Source organism: Talpa occidentalis, unplaced genomic scaffold, assembly GCF_014898055.3.
Source record: "Talpa occidentalis isolate TD23 unplaced genomic scaffold, MPIMG_talOcc4v2.1 talOcc4.8, whole genome shotgun sequence".
Lineage (NCBI taxonomy): Eukaryota > Metazoa > Chordata > Mammalia > Eulipotyphla > Talpidae > Talpa > Talpa occidentalis.
In genome coordinates, this window is record NW_023605194.1 from 29,657,586 (window position 1) to 29,676,978 (window position 19,393).

General features: G+C 50.5%; 1 protein-coding gene across 3 annotated transcripts in view; it reads left to right on the forward strand.

The window, feature by feature from the left end:
- The window catches only part of OGDHL (oxoglutarate dehydrogenase L), a 28,120-nt gene that overhangs the window by 4,281 nt on the left and 4,446 nt on the right, over window positions 1-19,393 (forward strand). For 2 of the 3 annotated variants that reach the window (XM_037496402.2, XM_037496403.2), the window contains exons 4-18: window positions 1,755-1,907; window positions 6,876-6,978; window positions 7,363-7,478; window positions 7,623-7,777; window positions 8,540-8,686; window positions 9,070-9,160; window positions 12,566-12,745; window positions 13,112-13,240; window positions 13,729-13,908; window positions 14,230-14,382; window positions 14,895-14,997; window positions 15,509-15,637; window positions 16,485-16,635; window positions 17,682-17,809; window positions 18,692-18,870. In XM_037496402.2, coding sequence (XP_037352299.1) covers window positions 1,755-1,907; window positions 6,876-6,978; window positions 7,363-7,478; window positions 7,623-7,777; window positions 8,540-8,686; window positions 9,070-9,160; window positions 12,566-12,745; window positions 13,112-13,240; window positions 13,729-13,908; window positions 14,230-14,382; window positions 14,895-14,997; window positions 15,509-15,637; window positions 16,485-16,635; window positions 17,682-17,809; window positions 18,692-18,870 — 2,097 coding nt within the window. Of the gene's footprint in view, window positions 1-1,754; window positions 1,908-1,928; window positions 1,943-6,875; window positions 6,979-7,362; window positions 7,479-7,622; window positions 7,778-8,539; window positions 8,687-9,069; window positions 9,161-12,565; window positions 12,746-13,111; window positions 13,241-13,728; window positions 13,909-14,229; window positions 14,383-14,894; window positions 14,998-15,508; window positions 15,638-16,484; window positions 16,636-17,681; window positions 17,810-18,691; window positions 18,871-19,393 lie in introns of those variants that run through there. The other variant, XM_037496404.1, reaches the window with a different exon arrangement.

Genomic DNA, 19,393 nt, shown 5'->3' on the forward strand with positions numbered 1-19,393 from the left:
GTGGTGGCCTGCCTTGAGAATACCCTGCTCAGCCACCTCTGGTCTGAGACCTGCCCTGGCCTCCTTTGTCATCTGTGCTGTGTCCTGATGACCCCTTGGTGCACAGTTTCAAGCACACATGTTTGCATTTTTTTTTGAGATGATAAAATAAGTACCACCTGATGGTTAAAACAAAATCAGATGGCAGGGTAAAAAGTGAAAAGGGAAGCTGTTTCCTCTCCCCTTTACTCACATTCTGCAGGGGGAAATCATATGTTCATATGGTCCCAAACCAAACCTTGTGAAACCTTGCACAGTAAAAAGACCCCCTTCTATCCACCCCCTTTCTGCTCAGTTCACCCAATTTATTGTTGTTCTATTGCCTTTCAGAAAATTTCTGTAGGTTAAAAAAAAATAGACTCTGGGTTCCCCCCACCCCCTTACACAAAAGTCAATGTAACATACACTGTTTTGCTCCAGGCTCTTCTCACTTAGCATACATCTCCAAGATATTTCCGTGTCAGGACATCAGAATCCTCATTGTTCTTTTTTCTTGCTTTGTAGTATTCTGTCCCATTGACAGACACCTGGCTCAGTTCTTCTTTCTGGCTGTCGTGCCCAGTCAGTGGTGCATAACCTGGTACATTTGTCCACTTGCAGATGTCCAGTTGTCCATAGGATAATTTTCCCAAGGTGGTGTTATTAGTTCAAAGAATACTTGTGTATATAATTGTGTTGAGCATGGCTGAGTTGCTATCTACAGGCTTGTGCCACCTCATCTTCCCCCCAGTATTGTATGAGGCAAGACCTTTACTTGCGTTCTGTTAGTGAACAAGGAGGTGCTTGTGCATATGCACATCTGCTTTTTGTTTGTCCATGATAGTAAGAAACCACACCTCCTCTTCTGTTTCCTTCACTTCACCACATGTCCTGGTGATATTTCTCATCTACAATAATAAATACACCTTCTTTATTTTTTTTAAAATGTATTTATTTATACATACAAGAACTGGGGTACAGGCCAGAGGTGCAGGGGTTAAGAGGATTCACCAGAGACAGTGGGGAACAGAAAAGGTGGATCTACTGAAACACACTGCTGAGGGGACCAGCAGGCAAGACAGGAGAGGTCTGCTGCGCCATGTGGGTCGTCTCGCTGGCTGGGGATCCAACTTGTGCTGCAGTGGCTGCAGATAGCTTCGTAGTGCTGCAGCTTAGCCCCTTGTGCCACCAGGGAGGCCCACCTTATTTCTTTAAAGACTACATTTTCTTCCAGATTCTAAATGTGCCATTATTTAATTAACTAGTTTCCTATTGTCACCATTTAGATTGTTTTTATGTTGTCATTTTAATAAATGGCCCTGCAGGAAACATCCTTGTACACACATTAGACATCCTTGTACAGATACAGCTCTAGACTCTATTACCAGCAGTGGAATTGGTGGTTTAAGATAGGTACATTGAAAATGCTGAGGGCCTGCCAGCCAGATTGCCCTTCTCAAAGACTTCCACCCTGTCGTGTGTGAGGGCATATTTCCCCAGGAGTAGAAGCTGTCACACACCTGAAGCACCTGGGCCATACCTGATAGCCTCACCCCACTCCCACCCCCACCAAGCTGTATCCAGAGAGCAGGACTCTGGGTGTGGGGCCTGGGCTTGTTTCTCAAGGTCTCCTCAGCCTGGGCCTGGGAAGGCCCTGAGATCTGCAGTGCCCCTGGACTGGGCCCCACTCCTTCCAGCCATGCCCTAGCTGTTTTCTTGCTTCTACCCCTGTCCAGTCCTGGGACAGCTTCTTCCGGAAAGCCAGTGAGGCTCAGCCACGCCCCATCTCTGTGGTATCTGAGAGCAGGCCGGCGGTCTCCAGCCGGACCAAGACCAGCAAGCTGGTGGAGGACCACCTGGCTGTGCAGTCCCTCATCCGGGCCTACCAGGTGAGTGCTGGGACTCCCTCATCCGGGCCTACCAGGTGAGTGCTGGGACTGCACAGGCTGCAAGGGAAGGGGGCTCTCTTGGCTCCTATGTTACCTCAGAGATCCCTTTTCCCAGATCTGTATGGCAGGGGCGGGGGCTTTGCTCCTCCTGCTACGACCAGGGTATATTTTGTTCTCTGGTTTGTTTGAGGTCTTTCACGTGAAGTGTTATCTGTTTCATATACCACTATGCCCCAGGTACCTAGAAGAGTATTTAGTAATCAATTTCAGTAAATGTTGAATGAAATTAGAGTAGATTAACCTTTGTTAATGTCTGTTTTCTCCTCTTGACTGAACATTTCAAGAGGACAGGAACTGATATACAGCAGGTGCTTAATTTGTGTTTATGGAATGAGCAGTTCAGGAAACAGCTCTCCCCCGACCTGCTGCTCTGCTCTGCAGACTTAGGCCCTCCCCTGCTGGGTCCCCAAGCTGGATTTCTGCTCTGTCGGTGTCCTGATGACGTACCATAGTCTTGGTCTTGACCCAACAAGACTAATTGGAGTGCTGCTCCGGGTGTTCACTCCAGAACAAGTATTATCAGTTGGGATCTCTCTGGGAATCAGTGTCAGAAAGTGTTTCACGGGCAAAACTTGTCAGACAGACATGCAGAAGGGAGGCCAAGGGCACCCAGGGCCTTTGGCAGAGAACCCATAGAAGGGAGCAGCAAGCCACAGCAGGAACTGGAGTGGGGGGGACCATAGGAAATGGTGACTGGCCTCTGTCTGAGGTACCTGCGTGGGGTGGCAGCTGCTCACAGTTGTACTGGGATGGAAGAGAGGTGAGCAGGGCTGGCCTTCCTTCATGGCCCAAGGACCCACGGATTGGGGGCCACTGGCAAGCAAACAGTACTAGTTGTAATTATGTTTTTCTTGACTGGGTGAAAGAAGCAGAAAGTGCTTTCATCACTGACTTTGGAAACAGAACAAGGAATATAAAACTCTGTATTAAATACCAGGTAACATATAGAGCTGAGTGAGGGCTTTAGCTTTTAAGCAGTGTTCCTGGCTCTTCAGCTGCTCTTTGGTATATATGTATGTATGTATATATGTATGTATGTATGTATGTATTTATTTTGCATGCATACAAGAACTGGGGTGTAGACCAGAGTTGGGTGGGGTGAGAGGATTCACCAGAGAGAGTAGGGAGCAGAACAGGCAGATCCACTGAAATGTACTGCTGAGGGGAGCAGTGGGCAAAGACAGGAGAGGTCTGCTATGCTATGTGGGTTGCTCCCTGGCCGGCTGGGGATCAAACTCATTCTTCAGTGGCTGGTGATAGCTTGATAGTGCTGTGTCTTAAACCCCTGAGCCGCCTGGGAGGCCCTCTTTGTTTTTTAACTACAGAGACCAAGCTAGAAAGAGAGTCCTTAAGGGCCTTAGGTCCTTGCAGAGTAAGGGCAGTCTCTGGATTCAGGCATGCTGCTCTGTGCTGCATGTAAAAACCTGACATATCAGCTGCCAGCAGGGGTGCTGAAGCCCCTCTCAGGCCTCACAGTAGGGGGCAGGTCTCTGGTTTGACTCATCTGTACACAATACTGAAAAAAACCAAACTGGGGCCTCCCCAGTGGTGCAGCGGGTTGAGCACAGCGCTATGAAGCTGTCCGCAGCCCCTGCAGCACGAGTTCGATTCCCAGCCGGCCAGGGAAATCCCCACATGGTGCGGCAGACTGCTCCTGTCTCACCTGCTGCTCCCCTCAGCAGCGTTTTCGGTCCGCTTGTTCTGCTCCCCGCTCTGTCTCTGGTGAATTCTCTCATCCTCCCGCGCCTCTGACCTGTACCCCAGTTCTTCTATAGATAAATAAATTTTTTAAAAAAGAGTGAAATACTTGTCTGTTTAAAAAAGAAAACCCAAATCTATTATTATGGATATTTTCAAACATGTAGTAGTGATCCTTCAACCCATCAGTATAGGGTGATTCTGGATTCATCTGTTACCCACCTCATAACCCTTTGGAAGTAAACTCCGAGGCATCTATTTCATTCATTGAACATTTCAGCACATATTTCTAGAGATAAAGGCTCTTTAAAAATGTACCATGATAGCATTATCACCCTAAAAATAATAGTGGTAATCCTTAATGTCAGATAATCCAGTTGGTATCCATGTTTCTCTGTGTTGGGATTTGTTTCTACTGTTTGTTTGAATCAGGATCTAAATAAAGCCCCAGGTTGTGATAAGCCCTAGGATGTGGTTCTTAAGTCTCTTTTCCTCTATAGGTTTCTCTCTCTTTGTTTTTGTGTTTTGTGCCATTTTTGTGTTTGTTTCTTTTTTTGTGGAAGAAACCAAGTTGTTTGTCCTGTGACATTTTCCCTGAGTCTCAATTTGGTGATTACATCCCATGGTGTCACCTTATCCGTTGTCCCACGTAATTTCTGTAAATTGATAATTAGATCTAGAAGGTGAATCCAATATAGATTTGATTTTTTTAATCAGTTAAGTAACTAATTCATCCCAGACACATTAATTCATTGGGGGTGGTAAAAGCAGTGATACTCTAATTCAATTTTATTTAAAGATTTATTTATTTATGCATATAAGAACTGGGGTCCAGGCCAGAGGTGTGGGGGGTGAGAAGATTCACCAGAGACAGAGTGGGGAACAGAACAGGCAGACTGAAGAAATACACTGCTGAGGGGAGCAGCGGGTGAGTCAGGAGAGGCCTAATGCGCCTTGTGGGTTGCTCCCTGGCCAGGGATCGAACTGGTGCTGCAGTGGCTGTGGGTAGCTTCATAGTTTGAGTCTTAACCCCTTGTGCCACCAGGGCGGCACCTTCTTATTCAATTTTTATTTTTTTGTTTATTACCTGAAATATTCTTAGGTTCAGATTGTCTAGGAAAGGCAGGATCAGTGATTGATTTTTCCTTTTATTGACTGATTTTTAAAATTATAGGTTGTTCCCTGGCATCCTCCAAAGATGGCCAATGAAGGCTTTTCTTTTTTCAGTATAATAGGAATGCATGAATTTAAACAAATTTTATGAGTTTCAATCTATCACAGCTATTATCCTCATTATTGTTCAAAACGTGTCCTTATTCCTCAAAATGTATCCTTATTCCTAACCCTAGTAAGGGCTGAGCATGCCTTTGCTGTTGTGTGACAGCATGTTACAAGCTCACTGTGCACATTTCTGCCCAGCCCAGGAACCAGCCACTGCTCTAGCTGTTGGTTTTGGTCATGACTTCTAGGCCCTTTTAGTAGTTAGAGCCAAAAAATACATTTTTTAAAAAAGAAAATAATATACTTTATGGCTTTATACTGATGATTCTACATACTTCAACTGCAGGAATTAGACTTTGTCCTTGACCTTCTCAAACTTATGTTACCTTTAAAGGTGCTGAAAACAGAGGTTTTCAAAATCACCAATATGGGCCTCCCCGGTGGTGCAGCGTTTGAGCGCTGGGTTGCGAAGCTGCGCCGGTTCGATCCCTGGCTGCTCCCCTGCCACTGGAGGAGAGTCCCGCATGGCGCGCAGACCTCCTCTGCCGCCCACTGCTCCCCTCAGCAGTGTACTTCGGCCCTTCTGCCTGCTCTGTTCCCCGCTCTGGCTCTGGTGAATTCTCTCACCCTCCCGTGCTTCTGACTGTACCCAGTGCTTGTATAAATAAATAAATAAATCTTTAAAAAAAAAAACAACAAAATCACCAATACAATGACTTATTTCATCTGCCCCACAGTCCAGATACAACAGTCTTAGAATACTGACACTTAATACAACTGACTAGAAATGGAAATATATTTATGAACTACCTCTGCCCCCCACCTGCTTTCTGTTTGTCTTTAGGGAATGTTCTATTCGTCAGTTGGAATAATTCCTTTCTGTGTAGTTATACCACCAAATGAATGCATTAATTCATTTTGTTTTACTTTTAATTATTAAAGCTTAATTTTCTTTATAGAGGTAAAAATTATAAGATTCCAAAGTCAGATCTTCAAAACAGGATATATTCTTGGGCTTCCCCGATGGCGCAGCGGTTGAGCGCTGGTTGTGAAGCTGCCCACAGCCTCTGCAGTGCCGGTTCGATCCCCGGCTGCTCCCCGGCCACCGGAGGAGGGTCCTGCATGGCGCGCAGACCCCTCCTGCCACCCGCTGCTCCCCTTAGCAGTGTACTTCGGTCCTTCTGCCTGCTCTGCTCCCCACTCTGGCTCTGGTGAATTCTCTCACCCTCCCGCGCTTCTGACTGTACCCAGTGCTTGTATATTTAAATAAATAAATAAATAAATAAATAAATAAATAAATCTTTTAAAAAAAAAACAGGATATATTCTTAAAAGTTTAGCTTTTAGCTCTGCCCTTACCCTATTGTATCCTTTCTCCATATGTAATAATTTTTCTTATTTTAAGTTTTGCTTATTATATAATTCATTTTCATTCATTTATTTGTATGCAAATAAATATATTTACATATACAGTTATAAATGTACGCAAATATATGTAAAAGTATATGCAAATACCTACGTAGGCATACCATACATACATTTAGTAATTTATAATACATACATTTCTATAATTTGCTTTTCTGCTTAACAATATTTTGTGGAGACTATCTCATAATAACAGATAGAGGTTTGCCTTGTTCCTTTTAACAACATACAGTACTTCCCTGCACTGATTTCCATATCCATATGGCAGTCCTTTTGATGGACATTTGGAAAGTTTCTAGAATTTTGTGATTACTGATAGTCCTGGAGTGAATGCCTTTGTGTACATGCCCTTTCCTGCATGTTGTACTTTTAAAAAAGAGCTGTGCTCCTGCCATCGCTGTGACTGTGGTGGAGTTTCATAGGCAACTGCACTGTGACCAAGCATTTGAAACATGTGGAAACTGGAAATTCTGAAGCAGGAAATCAGGAGCCCAGAACCTCACTCTTGGTGAGGGTCTGTCCAGCTTCTTCCTAGTCCATCACTGACCTTTCCCTGTTCTTTCAGATCCGGGGCCACCATGTAGCCCAATTGGATCCCCTGGGCATTCTGGATGCAGACCTGGACTCTTTTGTGCCCTCAGATTTAATCACAACTATCGATAAGTTGGGTAAGAATTGGTACTTTTGCCTGTTGCCTTTGCAATGCTGGAGACAGCTGGTGCCTCTGTGGGTTCTGGGGAGGTTTGCTCCAGGCCTTGCCCATCTACTGCATGGCATCCCTGTGATGGATGGGTCCCATTTTCCCTACCTAGTGCACCATCCCCAGCAAGCTCAAGAGGCTTGTCTAAGCCCAATCTCATGGTGGCAAGTTGAGTTCTGACTCTCATCCCTGTTCCCTGAAGAGAGAAAGTCCTTGAGCTTTAGGTTGGACCTAAAGGGTGCTGGGGTTGGGGGATCGTTGGGAGGTCTGTAGATACTGCTGGGCCTCAGCTAGGCCTGACCCCACTCTCCTCCTCTCTGCTGCCCTGGTTTTGCTATGTGTACCTGCTCAGCCTTCTATGACCTACAGGAGACTGATCTAGATAAGGAATTCCAGCTACCCACAACCACCTTCATTGGGGGCTCTGAAAACACCCTCTCTCTGCGGGAGATCATTCGGCGCCTGGAGGTAAGCATGGGCATGTGTGTCGGACATACCTGATGGAGCTCCGGAGCATGCTAGAAGGAGGCAGGGCACTTCCTGTTCTGCTCCAGATGCCCTGGCAGCCTTCCCTCTTCTGGCTCCTCATGGAGTCCCTGCCTCCACTCCCAGAACACATATTGCCAGCACATCGGCCTGGAGTTCATGTTCATCAATGACGTGGAGCAATGCCAGTGGATCCGGCAGAAGTTTGAGACCCCTGGCGTGATGCAGTTCTCTAGCGAGGAGAAGCGGACCCTGCTGGCCCGGCTGGTGCGCTCCATGAGGTCAGGTGGAGTGGCTGGAGAGGACTGCTCCAGGCTGTGTGAGGTGCCCCAGGTCCTGGCTAAGAAATGGGAGGATGCCTGGCGGGGGAAGACAGGACTGGATGGGCACAGCCCTGGCTCAGGGGAGGGACGGCCATGAGAGGAGCATTGGGTCTAGATGCTCAGGCTGAGCTAGACAGTGGGTGTGAGTGGAACTCCAGGAGGACAAGAGAGGACAGGGCCCAGTGAGCCAGGGCAGAGGGGTAAGTAGTATGTAGCTGTGGGGATATTTGGGTGGAAGGAGATCCCTGTGGAGTGAGTGTAGCATCATTCCTGATGATGGGGCATTCGTGGCTCTCTTATTGACCTCTAAGCTGGGTCCACCCAGCTGGGTCCAAAGTGGGTCCCTGAGCAGTGAGACCTAGACTGGAATTTGGGTTGAACATGAGGTATGGTGGCAGAGCCCTGTGCCATGCACCTGCCTGCAGGAGGGCCGAAACTGGGAACAGGGGAGAGCTCTTTGGAGCATCTGTAAAGGGGTTAGGGGGGTAACTGAGAAAGGGTATCAGGAGGGGTCTCTAGTTAAGTTGGGAGGAGCCCCAACCTCCTCCCTGCCTGTGCTCCTCACTGGTGGAAGCATCATGGTGTCTACAGCAGTTCCTAGACAATGTCGAGGGAGGGGACTGCAGCTTCCCGTGTCCTGGGCAGCCAGCTCTGAGCCCTCATGAACATCCACCTGAGGCCCAGCCTCTCCATCCTTTTGCTTCCCCTCTCCCCAAGCAGGTTTGAAGACTTCCTGGCCCGGAAGTGGTCCTCGGAGAAGCGGTTTGGCCTGGAGGGCTGTGAGGTCATGATTCCTGCCCTCAAGACCATCATTGACAAATCCAGTGAGATGGGGATTGAGAACGTCATTCTGGGGATGCCACACAGGTGGGTCCCTTCCTTCCCCTCCGCGTCTGGTGCTTTCTCCTGCAGGAGCATAGATTGAGGAAAAAAGAAAGGCAAGAAAATCAGAGCAGGGGGTGGGCTTACCTTTTGAAAGGAAGTGAGTAGGTCCCTACCTGAGTTTGGGTGGCTCTCTGCTCTTGAGGGTCTGCCTGGGGGACGCTGGCTGGTCAGGTCCACTCAGTGCTTTGTAGATTGGGACAGTAGGAGAGGGCCAGGCCACCCTTGGGCTCCATCTGGCGGGGAGGGCTCTCAGCCCCCAAGCTGCTCCTGATAGTTTCCAGTAGGCAGGCAGCATGACAGTTGGGGCTTGGTGGGGGAGGTGGCCTCTTTGCCAGATGCGAACCCAGCTCCCTCTGTCCCCTCAGGGGTAGGCTGAATGTGCTGGCCAACGTGATCCGCAAGGACCTGGAGCAGATCTTCTGCCAATTTGACCCCAAATTGGAGGCGGCGGATGAGGTGGGTGCCAACCTAAGTTTCCAGAGCCCCTGGATAGCCAGTCATTTGGGAGGTAGACTGGGACGGGCCTGGGACAGGAAGCTCCAGACACAGATCTTGAGATGGATAGAATAAGGAAGAGCAGGAGAGAGGCTGAGGTTATTTGTGCAAGGACGCCGAAGTATTTTGGGGCAAGTGCCCTGGTAGCTGATAACAGGAAGAGCCCTCGGTTAATCTGGGCCAAAGGCCCTGTTTCCTCTAAGGAGTCTTAAGCTCAGAGGGGTGCACGGAAGCACCTGAAAATCTTCATGTTCGCTCCCAAGGCTGTGGCTCTGCTTACAAAGTCCTGTCCACTTGCCTAGCCTTACCCATATGGGGAGGTCAGGATGGCTTTCTGTGCCCGTGGGTGAAGCTCATTTTTCAGCTCACGCCCACTTTCTGGCCATCTGCATGCCTTACAACCCATGCCTTTGCCTATTCTGAACCCTCAGCCCAGACAGCCTTCCTCTCTCCTCGGAGCTCTGACTCACTCTCACGGCTGTCCATCTCCCCTTTTGGTGGCTTTCCCAGCCCATCAGAAGCAAGCCTGTCACTCCATACTCTCTGCCCCTGTCACCTCAGCACTATCATATTCTGTCCTTCTCCAGCCTGTGCATGTGTGTATGTCTGTGTCTGTGTGTCTGTCTGGTAGCAGGATGAAGTCTCAACACTGGTGTAGATGGTAAAGTGAATCACATTGAATGTCTGCTCTAAGGTCACCCAGCACATCAGACCAGAGCAGGAGTAGAATCCATTCTGCTGACTCCCAGCCCAGAAATGTCCCACCATCTTGTTTACTTTACTCAGACTCCTTAATCTCTCAGAGCCTCAATTTACTTTGCTCTAAAATGGGAAATCAAAGCACCTACCCCCAGGAAGATTTTAAGGAATGAAAGGGATGACATATAAAAATTTTAAGAGCTAGCCAAAGCACACTTAGAAAAATTTTTGTGAGGTTTTTCTCCCCACATTGAAAAAGAGATATGAGGACCTCCCTGGTGGCACAAGGGGTTAAGTCTCAGAACTGTGAAGCCTTTGGCAACCACTGTAGCACGAGTTCAATCCCAGGCCAGGGAGCTACCCACATGGTGCAGCATACCTGTCCTGTCTCTCCCACTGCTCCATCAGCAGTGTATTTCAGTCAATCTGCCTGTTCTGCTCCCCACTCTGTCTCTGGTGAATCCTTTCCCTCCCACCCCCCACACACACACCTCTGGGCTATACCCCAGTTCTTGGATACATAAATAAAATAAATATTAAAGAAAAAAGGAAAAAGAAATATGAGCATTTATTTTTAAAGCTTATGCAATGAGAATGAGTTTCTCTCATGGACCCCTCTTCTGCCCACTGGAGGCCTCATTCTGGCCTAGTTATTTGTGGTTAGGTGTATATTTGCAGAAAGTTCCATGCAGGTACCAACACACATATTTGTCCAGAGAGCCTTATTTGTAGAAGGACCAGGGAGCTGTTGCACCTTCATGTTTTCACTTAATGAGTTGACACACTTGCTGTGGCACACAGGAGACCCCTGATCTTCTCATAGCCATGCGTGAGAAGACCTTTGGGTTTTGCTGGCTGCTAGGGGAGGACACTGGCTTGCTGGCATGAGTGTCTATATTGTGTGTGCCTACATGATCAGGGGTGTGAGCTTTGTAGTGACTATATGTAGGAGGCGCGGACTAAATTACCCTCCAGAGAACTTGCAGACATGTTTGTCCTCTAGGAGGGTGCCAGGTCCCAGGCTTCTCAACCCCATCCTCCTTTATTTATTTATTTTTTAAAGATTTATTTATTTTTATTTTATTTTTTTAAACATTGTTTTAAAGATTTATTTATTTATTTATACAAGCACTGGGTACAGTCAGAAGCACAGGAGGGTGGGAGAATTCACCAGAGCCACAGCAGGGAACAGAACAGGCAGACTGATGAAGTACACTGCTGAGGGGAGCAGCGGGCGGCAGGAGAGGTCTGCGCGCCATGTGGGACCCTCGCCCAGCGGCCGGGGATCGAACCGGTGCTGCAGAGGCTGCGGGCAGCTTCTCAGCCCAGTGCTCAAACACTGTGCCACCAGGGGAGGCCCTAAAGATTTATTTTATTTGGTGAGCAGACCTCTCCTGTCTCGCCTGCTGCTCCCCTCAGCAGTGTATTTCAGTCAGTCTGAATGTTCTCTTCCCTTCTCTGTGTCTGGAGAATCCTCTCACCTTCTCGCGCATCTGGCCTGTACCCCAGTTCTTGTGTAAATGAATAAATAAATCTTTAAAAGATTTATTTTATTTATGCATACAAGAACTGGGGTAGAGGCCAGAGGTGTGTGTGTGATGGGGTGAGAGGATTCACCAGAGACAGGGTGGGGAGCAGAACAGGCAGATTGACTGAAATACACTGCTGAGGGGAGCAGTGTTTCTTCCTGGCCAGCTGGGTATCGAACTCATGCTGCAGTGGCTGCCAATTGCTTGATAGTGCTGTCTTTAACCCCTGCGCCACCAGGGAGGCCCCCCCATCTTCCTTTAATATGTCAAATCTTTCCATCTCTGCCAATATGATGTGTGCAAAAATGAATGCATTGTACCATGTTTCTTTGTTGTGAATTTCAGTGAGTATCTCTTCACATATTTTCAAGCCATGTGCTTCTTTTCTGTAAATTTCTCTTCATGGCTTTTGCTTATTTTTTCATGGGTTGTTTGGGATTTATCTTGCTGATTTGTGAAAGTGCTTTATATATTGCAGGAATTAGTCCTTTGCCGGCAGTCATTGTATTTTTCTCAACTTGAGCTTTTCCTCTGCTAACGCTGTGCATGAGTTTGCTTCCCCCATGACAAATTTATTAAATTTTAGCTGTCTTATCTTTCTTGACTTCTAAGGTCTGCACGTTGCTTAGAAAGGCTTTCCCTATTCCAGGATCATAAATTATGTTTTCCTCTGATACTGGGGCTTCATCTGCTGTGTGCATACTTTTCAGCTACCTTGATGTAAGGAGTTGGGTAGAGGCCCAGCTCCAGTGTTTGCCCGGAGGCCTGGCCGATGGTTTTGACACTACTTTTGAGCCTTCCTTCATTTCTGTGCCTTCACTATTGGTGGCTACCCCCTTCTTATTGCCCCCTCACCCTTCTGCCCCTCAGCGGGCATTAATACCGAGATGGTAGACAATACAGGAGGCTCGGAGGAGGAAGTGCTGGTCTGGCCTATCCTGGAAGGCAAGGTGGGGTGATGTGCTGGGGTGGGGAGGGTGGGAGGAAGTTGTAGTAGGGACAGCACAGGCTTCCCAGGGAGCAGAGCCCAGGGAATGTTTCAGCCCTGCTCTGGGCTTGCGAGTCTGTCTGTCTGTCTGTGTACTCAGTTTGGATGGGAAGGGAGAGGTTCATCACAACCCACCTCAACCTCAACCAGGGCTCTGGAGACGTCAAATATCACCTCGGCATGTACCATGAGAGGATCAACCGAGTCACAAACAGGAACATCACTCTGTCGCTTGTAGCCAACCCCTCCCACCTGGAAGCCGTGGACCCCGTGGTGCAGGGGAAGACAAAGGCAGAGCAGTTCTACCGCGGGGATGCCCAGGGCAAGAAGGTGAGCTTTGCCAGGCTCTGATGGGTTCTGGAGGGTTGGCATGGAGGGCAGGCTCTGAGAACTGGCTCATGAGGGATCACCTCTGAGAAACAGACTGAAGGGTGGACTCTTAAGGATTGCCACTGGGGTGAACTCTGAGGGGTAGATACTGGGAGTTGGGTCCTGAGAGGTAGATTTGAGAGGTAGGATCTGAGACAAGGAGTCTGAGGGGTGGGATTTGAGAGATGGGCTCTGAGGCTAGTCTCAGAGAGCTGGTTCCTGAGAACCTGGGCTCTGGGCAACTGGGCTCTGAGTCTCTGTAGTGCACATCTGGGGTGCACAGGCTGGGGCACAGGGGCTCCTCTTGGCTCACATCCTGCCCTGCAGGTCATGTCCATCCTGGTCCATGGAGATGCTGCCTTTGCTGGCCAGGGTGTGGTCTATGAAACCTTCCACCTGAGCGACCTGCCCTCTTACACCACCAACGGGACTGTGCATGTCGTCGTCAACAACCAGGTGAGGTCAGCCTCGCCAGCCCTGAAATCCAGGCAGCAATTTGGGCGAAGAGAAAGCTGACTCTGGTTCTGATCTCCGCCTTTGCCCTATGTGTGACTTCAGGAAGCATGGCTAGTCTCCCCAACCTTGGCTTCCTGGTCTGAGCTTTTGGAATTTAAGTAATTTTCTCAGGATTGTGCTGTTAATAACTTGCGGGACTGAGATTTAGGCCTATGCTCCTTACTCCCACTGTATTAAAATGATTGCAGAAAAGTAAGAGCATGCTCAATCCTCCTGATGTTACTGCCATCCCTGTGGCAGCTGCCATGTGTCTGATTTGGGGGCCATTCACCATTACCCCTTCATGTTCCCTGGGCACACCTGGAGCATCTTAAGGAAAAGACACTCCCCTATCACCCCAGCTCCTTGATTTGCTGGTCTCCCAGGCAGGCACCCCCTGTTTAGCTCTAAGTAAACAGAGAGGCTGCCAGTTCCTCCTGCTTCTGCAGATTGGCTTCACCACGGACCCCCGAATGGCCCGCTCCTCACCATACCCCACCGACGTGGCCCGTGTGGTCAATGCACCCATCTTCCACGTGAATGCGGATGACCCAGAGGCCGTGATATATGTGTGCAGCGTGGCGGCCGAATGGAGGAACACCTTCAATAAAGATGTTGTGGTGGACCTGGTGGGTCAGGGGATGCCAAGGTCTAGGTGGGATATTGGTGGCCTGTCTCTGCTTTGCAGAACAGGGCCAGATCTGCAGCCCTTTTAGTCAGGGCTGGATTGTCATAGCATTTTAAGATGGAAGATTTAGAGCCACCAAGTACAATCTGTGCAAAAGCAATCTGTGCTTGTGGGTGGGCATTCAGTGATAGGTGGTAGTAGGGGCTTTCAGGGCCTTCAAAGGGTGTGCTTTACTGGGTGTGCCCCAATTGTGCAGTGACTATGCCAAATATCTCTGCCCAGGGGCAGAGACTGAACCTCCTTACCCCTGCTGTCTTTGCAGGTCTGTTACCGCCGGCGGGGCCACAATGAGATGGACGAGCCCATGTTCACACAGCCGCTCATGTACAAGCAGATCCACAGACAGGTGCCTGTGCTGAAAAAGTATGCAGACAAGCTCATCGCCGAGGGCACTGTCACCCTGCAGGAGTTTGAGGTGGGTAGGCAAGCCTTATGCGTTATTGGCTTAATTGTTTGTGGACCCAGGGTTGCTGATGCCACTTTAAAGAAGTAGCCAATATGGTCCTTGTCACAAATAGCCCCCAGTGTTCAAGGGGGAAAGAGAAGCAAGGACACATTTACATGAATGCTGCAATGCAGGGAGAGCCCAGCTTCAAGTAGAAGTCCAGAAAGGCTTCCTGCAGGAGGTAGCCCTGAGCCAATTTTGTCCCCAAAGTTATTTATGAATGTACTGGCCTTCCTGTCAAAGGGACCTCTGAGAGCAAGGATCAAGTGTTTCAAGGGTTTCCCCCAAGTCCCTTGCTGAGCACACAGCAGGTTTATCAGGCTTTGGGGTATGTCCAGGATCCACTTGAAGTTGAACTTTGGCCTCTGGCTATGAGGTCCTTGCAGGCAGTAACAGGGAATTCTAGCACATGGTGAGGGAGCCAGAGGGCCTCTAGCTTCCCCAGGCATCTCTGCCTCAATCTACACCTCATCTGATTTTAGGAAGAAATTGCCAAATATGACCGGATCTGTGAGGAGGCTTACGGCAGGTCAAAGGATAAAAAGATACTGCATATAAAGCACTGGCTGGATTCCCCCTGGCCTGGTGAGCAAGCATCGTGTGGCTAAGGGTAATTCGTCTCGCCTTGGCTCTAGCACTGGGACCAAAACTAGATGGCCCTGCATGAGGGTAGTCACTTCCCAGCCCAGAGGCTGCAAGCTCTGTCCCTGAGACCTGTGAGGCTGTGAGGGCTGATGACTGCAGGTGGGCTGGGCTGGGGTAGAAAGGAGATGGTGTTGCCCTCAACATATGTGACCAGCTGCTCTCTGGAAAGGGAGGGTGATCCAGGGTAGCTTGAAAGCAAAGTGGAGAGACCCCTAAGTGGGTGCTTAGAGGGCCTCCAGGGGGTGGAGTGAGATGGCTGTGGCCCTGGGCCCAGGGAAGGATGTTAGGGAGGTGCAGGGGCTGCAGCAGTGACTGTCAGCTTCCCTGGGTCCCAAGAATGGGTTCAGGGTTTGGATGCTGGGGGAGAGGGAGATGGCCAAAGAAGGGCCAGCTGAATAAGTGTGCTAAGACCCCACCACCATCAAAAAGTGCAGTGACTCTGCCCTCCCAGGTTTCTTCAATGTGGACGGGGAGCCCAAGAGCATGACGTGCCCAGCCACGGGCATTCCTGAGGACATGCTGACGCACATTGGCACTGTGGCCAGCTCTGTGCCTTTGGAGGACTTTAAGATCCACACGGGTGAGGTTGCTGTGCGGGCTGCAGCAGGTGCCATGGTCTCGGGCCCAACACTGTGTCCTGGAGATGGCACTAAGGTCCAGGCCCTGTGTCCCCACCTGGCTGTTGGTGGGTCAACTATCAGTGCTTCATTTGTACCCCGGTGAGGTGCCTGTGATGACAGCTCCTCGCAGGGCAATGGGGTGCCAGTGGCCAGGCTTATGTTGAGCACCTTGAATTTTCCCAGTGTCTTTGCCAGGGCTGTGCCTGGGCCAGGCTGAAGGAGAGTAGGAAAGTAAGGGCTTCCTGTGGAAGGGGTAGTAGTGCTGCCCCAGGGATGGTCGTAGGGTGCCTCTGTACCTTCTGACCAGTTTTTGGGGTTTCAAAGAGTTGTCTCCACGATATGCTCAGACACCCAAGTTCCTGGGGCACCCCTGCTCTGTTCCTGTCACAGGGGATCTGGAGGTGGGGCACCAAAGGGAACCTAGCTAGCATGGGCCTGCTGCCTGGGCCGATCCAAGCACCTTTAGAGTTGTATGATCGTGAGTGAATGGCTTCCCTCTTCAGTGCCTGTCTCCTCACCTGGAGAGCAGGGACAATCAGTGCCTCCCCTGTGGGGTTGTGAGAAATTACCAGATGCTCTCTTTTCCTACTGGAAGGCATGCCGAGGGGATGGTAAGCTCAGGTTGGTCCACTGTCGTGGCTGCAGTGAGGTTGCCAGAGAAGGCTACCCAGTGCTGGGTCTCCTGTGGCCTGCCAGTGTGGCATTCACTGAGTCCATACCTGCATGGGTCAGGGCTCCGGTGCTGCCACTGTCCTGGGCAGGGTGGCCAATCTCTGCATTCCTCAGGCTGCCCCTTCTCTCCTGCAGGCCTCTCTCGCATCCTGCGGGGACGTGCAGACATGACCAAGAATCGGATGGTGGACTGGGCGCTGGCAGAATACATGGCCTTTGGCTCCCTGCTCAAGGAGGGCATCCATGTGCGGCTCAGTGGGCAGGATGTGGAGAGGGGCACGTTCAGGTGAGCTGGGGGGGCTCCAGGCCTCAGGCCTCATTGGCTAATGCCTGTCCCCATGGAACTCACAAGGGAGCAGAGAGCTCAGCTGTGCTTGGGGTTTCCCAGAGTCATCCCAGGAGCACTGGAGTGAAGCTGGCCTTTCTTCCTCTCTAAGACCTTGTCTAGAGAGGCCAGGGAGGGTCTTTGTCTGGCTAAAGTAGTCATAGGCCCAAGGGCAGCATTTCCAGTCCCTGCCCTTCGCCCAAGCCTCTCAGACCCCCATCCAGAAATGACTGCTTGGCCCAAACTGTTGATTGGTATCAAGCCTTGTGGTCATCTATGTCCTCAAGATCATTTTCTTTTCTTTTATAAGCTGCTATCCTACTCGTCCTCCCCATCTAGCATGTTTGCCATTGAGTTTTTGAGGTCACATGGACTTTCCACTTGTTGGTTTGGGGTTCCAGAAATTTTGTAGCCCCAGTTAGTCACTGGGGTCATGTGTGGGTCATGATGGTGTGGCTTCCAGAATTTGACAAATCATCTTTCTCATGCCCCACTCAGTCATCACTGCTGGTCCTATTCCAGCCAGGATCATCGGGGCCACTCCATTGCCCCTTGAGCTGCATGTCTGTCCTTACCAGGCTTGGGGTTCAGCCAATGCCTCCCACTAGTGCACAGTAGTTCCTGCCTTCTGTGTACCTGGAGAGAACAGGTGAGGTGGTATAGGACTACAGGATGGGCAGAGCTGCCTCAAGGGTATGGCCTTTGAGGGTCTCAGGCTCTACCCAGCCCAAGGCGTCTCATTGGATCCCTTCTGTAGGTGAGAGCTGAGACTCTCACGTCTGTGCACTGAGTGTGGGCACCACTGGAAGGGAAGGCTAGGTATCTCTGGGGCCAGGTATCTCTGGCTTTCTGGGGCCTTCTCGGTGTTACCATCCTATAGGACTCTATCAGGTTTCCTGGCACAGTGATGAATTCCTGACTGCCTGTCACTCCCCAGATCACTTGCTGTGGGTGAGCAGATGCCAGTCCGCTTGTCCTCTATCCTTTTCTGGTCTGTCTTTCTCCAGTCACCGGCACCACGTTCTTCATGACCAGGATGTTGACCGTAGGACATGTGTCCCCATGAATCACCTTTGGCCTGACCAGGCCCCCTACACCGTGTGCAACAGCTCCCTCTCGGAGTACGGAGTCCTGGGTGGGTCATAACTCTGCCTTCAGTTCAGGTGGCCCTGGGGTGCCTGGGGCCAGAGAAGAGCTTGCACTCAAGAAGTTCTTTTTGTCTTTTTGGTCATGGTCTGGGCCTGGGGCTAAGGAGGAGCCAGGGGCTCCTGGAGGGGCTGGAGAAGCTCAGAGGCCTTTGAAATTGGACATAGATCCTTTAGTTGCCCTGAGAGACAATGGTCAGGCTGTCCCTGTATATGCAAAGTCCTGTCCCATCTGGCCAGTTGAGGGCCCTGCTTGTCTGGATTGGGGCTCTGTGGATACTAGAATCCCAGTGGGCACCCCGAATGTAGCTGGACCAAGACAGACAATCCCACAGATTCCAGCATGGTATGCTGCCATGACTAACCTTGAATCTGGCTGGCCCCCTCCATATTCCTGACCCCCATCTCGCCTCTGCACTGCTCCCGGCAGGCCTGTCTCCAGGTCTCCTTTCTGGGCTTCCTGGACTGCATCCCCTATACTCTTTCTTCCTTGGTTCCACCTTTAGCTGACCCTCTTCCCCTGTCACTACTTCCTGACCCCAGAAGAAGAACCCCCCAGAGACTAGCCACCTGCCCCTTCCCTGCAGCAACCTTGCATGGTTTTGGTGGCTTTTCTTGGCAGAAAACCCCTGCTCCTCCTAGGGCAGCTTAGGACTTGGCTGAGGCTGCCGTACTCCATCCAGGTCAGGACGGCGGTGGCATCTCAGGGCATATTGTCGGGTCCCAGGAAGGGAGATCCTGGCCTTTGGGCCCCAAAGGGCCCCTGGGCTCTCCTGGCCTTCTGGGAAGGATGGTGGGAGCGGGGAGCTTGTATGAGGAAGGGCTGGGTGTGACTTGCTGTGGCAGGTTCGATCTCAGTGTCTTTTGTTTAGGCTTTGAGCTGGGCTACGCCATGGCCAGCCCCAATGCCCTGGTCCTCTGGGAGGCTCAGTTTGGCGACTTCCACAACACAGCCCAGTGCATCATCGACCAGTTCATCAGCACCGGCCAGGCCAAGTGGGTGCGGCACAATGGCATCGTGCTGCTGCTGCCGCATGGCATGGAGGGCATGGTGAGGGCTGGGATGGGGCCTGGGGGCCGGGTGGCCTATGGCAGACTGGGATCGGGTGGGCAGATCCTTTACTGCTTGCCAGCCCCTGGAGCCCCTGAGTATACTCAGGGCAGGGCCTTCGTAGGTCTGCGCACAGGCTACTGAAGATGATGATCCTGCTCTTACCAGCGTAGATGTAGCCGGCCTGCCTGAGAGCTTACTGTGTGCTGTTTAAAAACACTTCCCTCCTTAAAACAACTTAATGACGTAGATTCTCCTCACTTTCTAGAAGAGGAAACTAGTGCTGAGCAAGGTGGGTGGCTTGCCCAAAGTCACACAACCAATAGCTGGATTTGAACCTGTGCTGTGCAGCACTCCTTGTCCTCTGTCCCCTCCTGTTGACCAGCTTGTTCTGCCACCCATGGGGAGAGGAACAAGGAGGAGCAGAGCATCATGGGTTGCCAGCTGAGGAATGCGCGGCCTGAGCAGGTGGGGGATGGGTGAGGCTATGTGAACTGCAGGGGCCCAGGGCAGGCTTGACTAC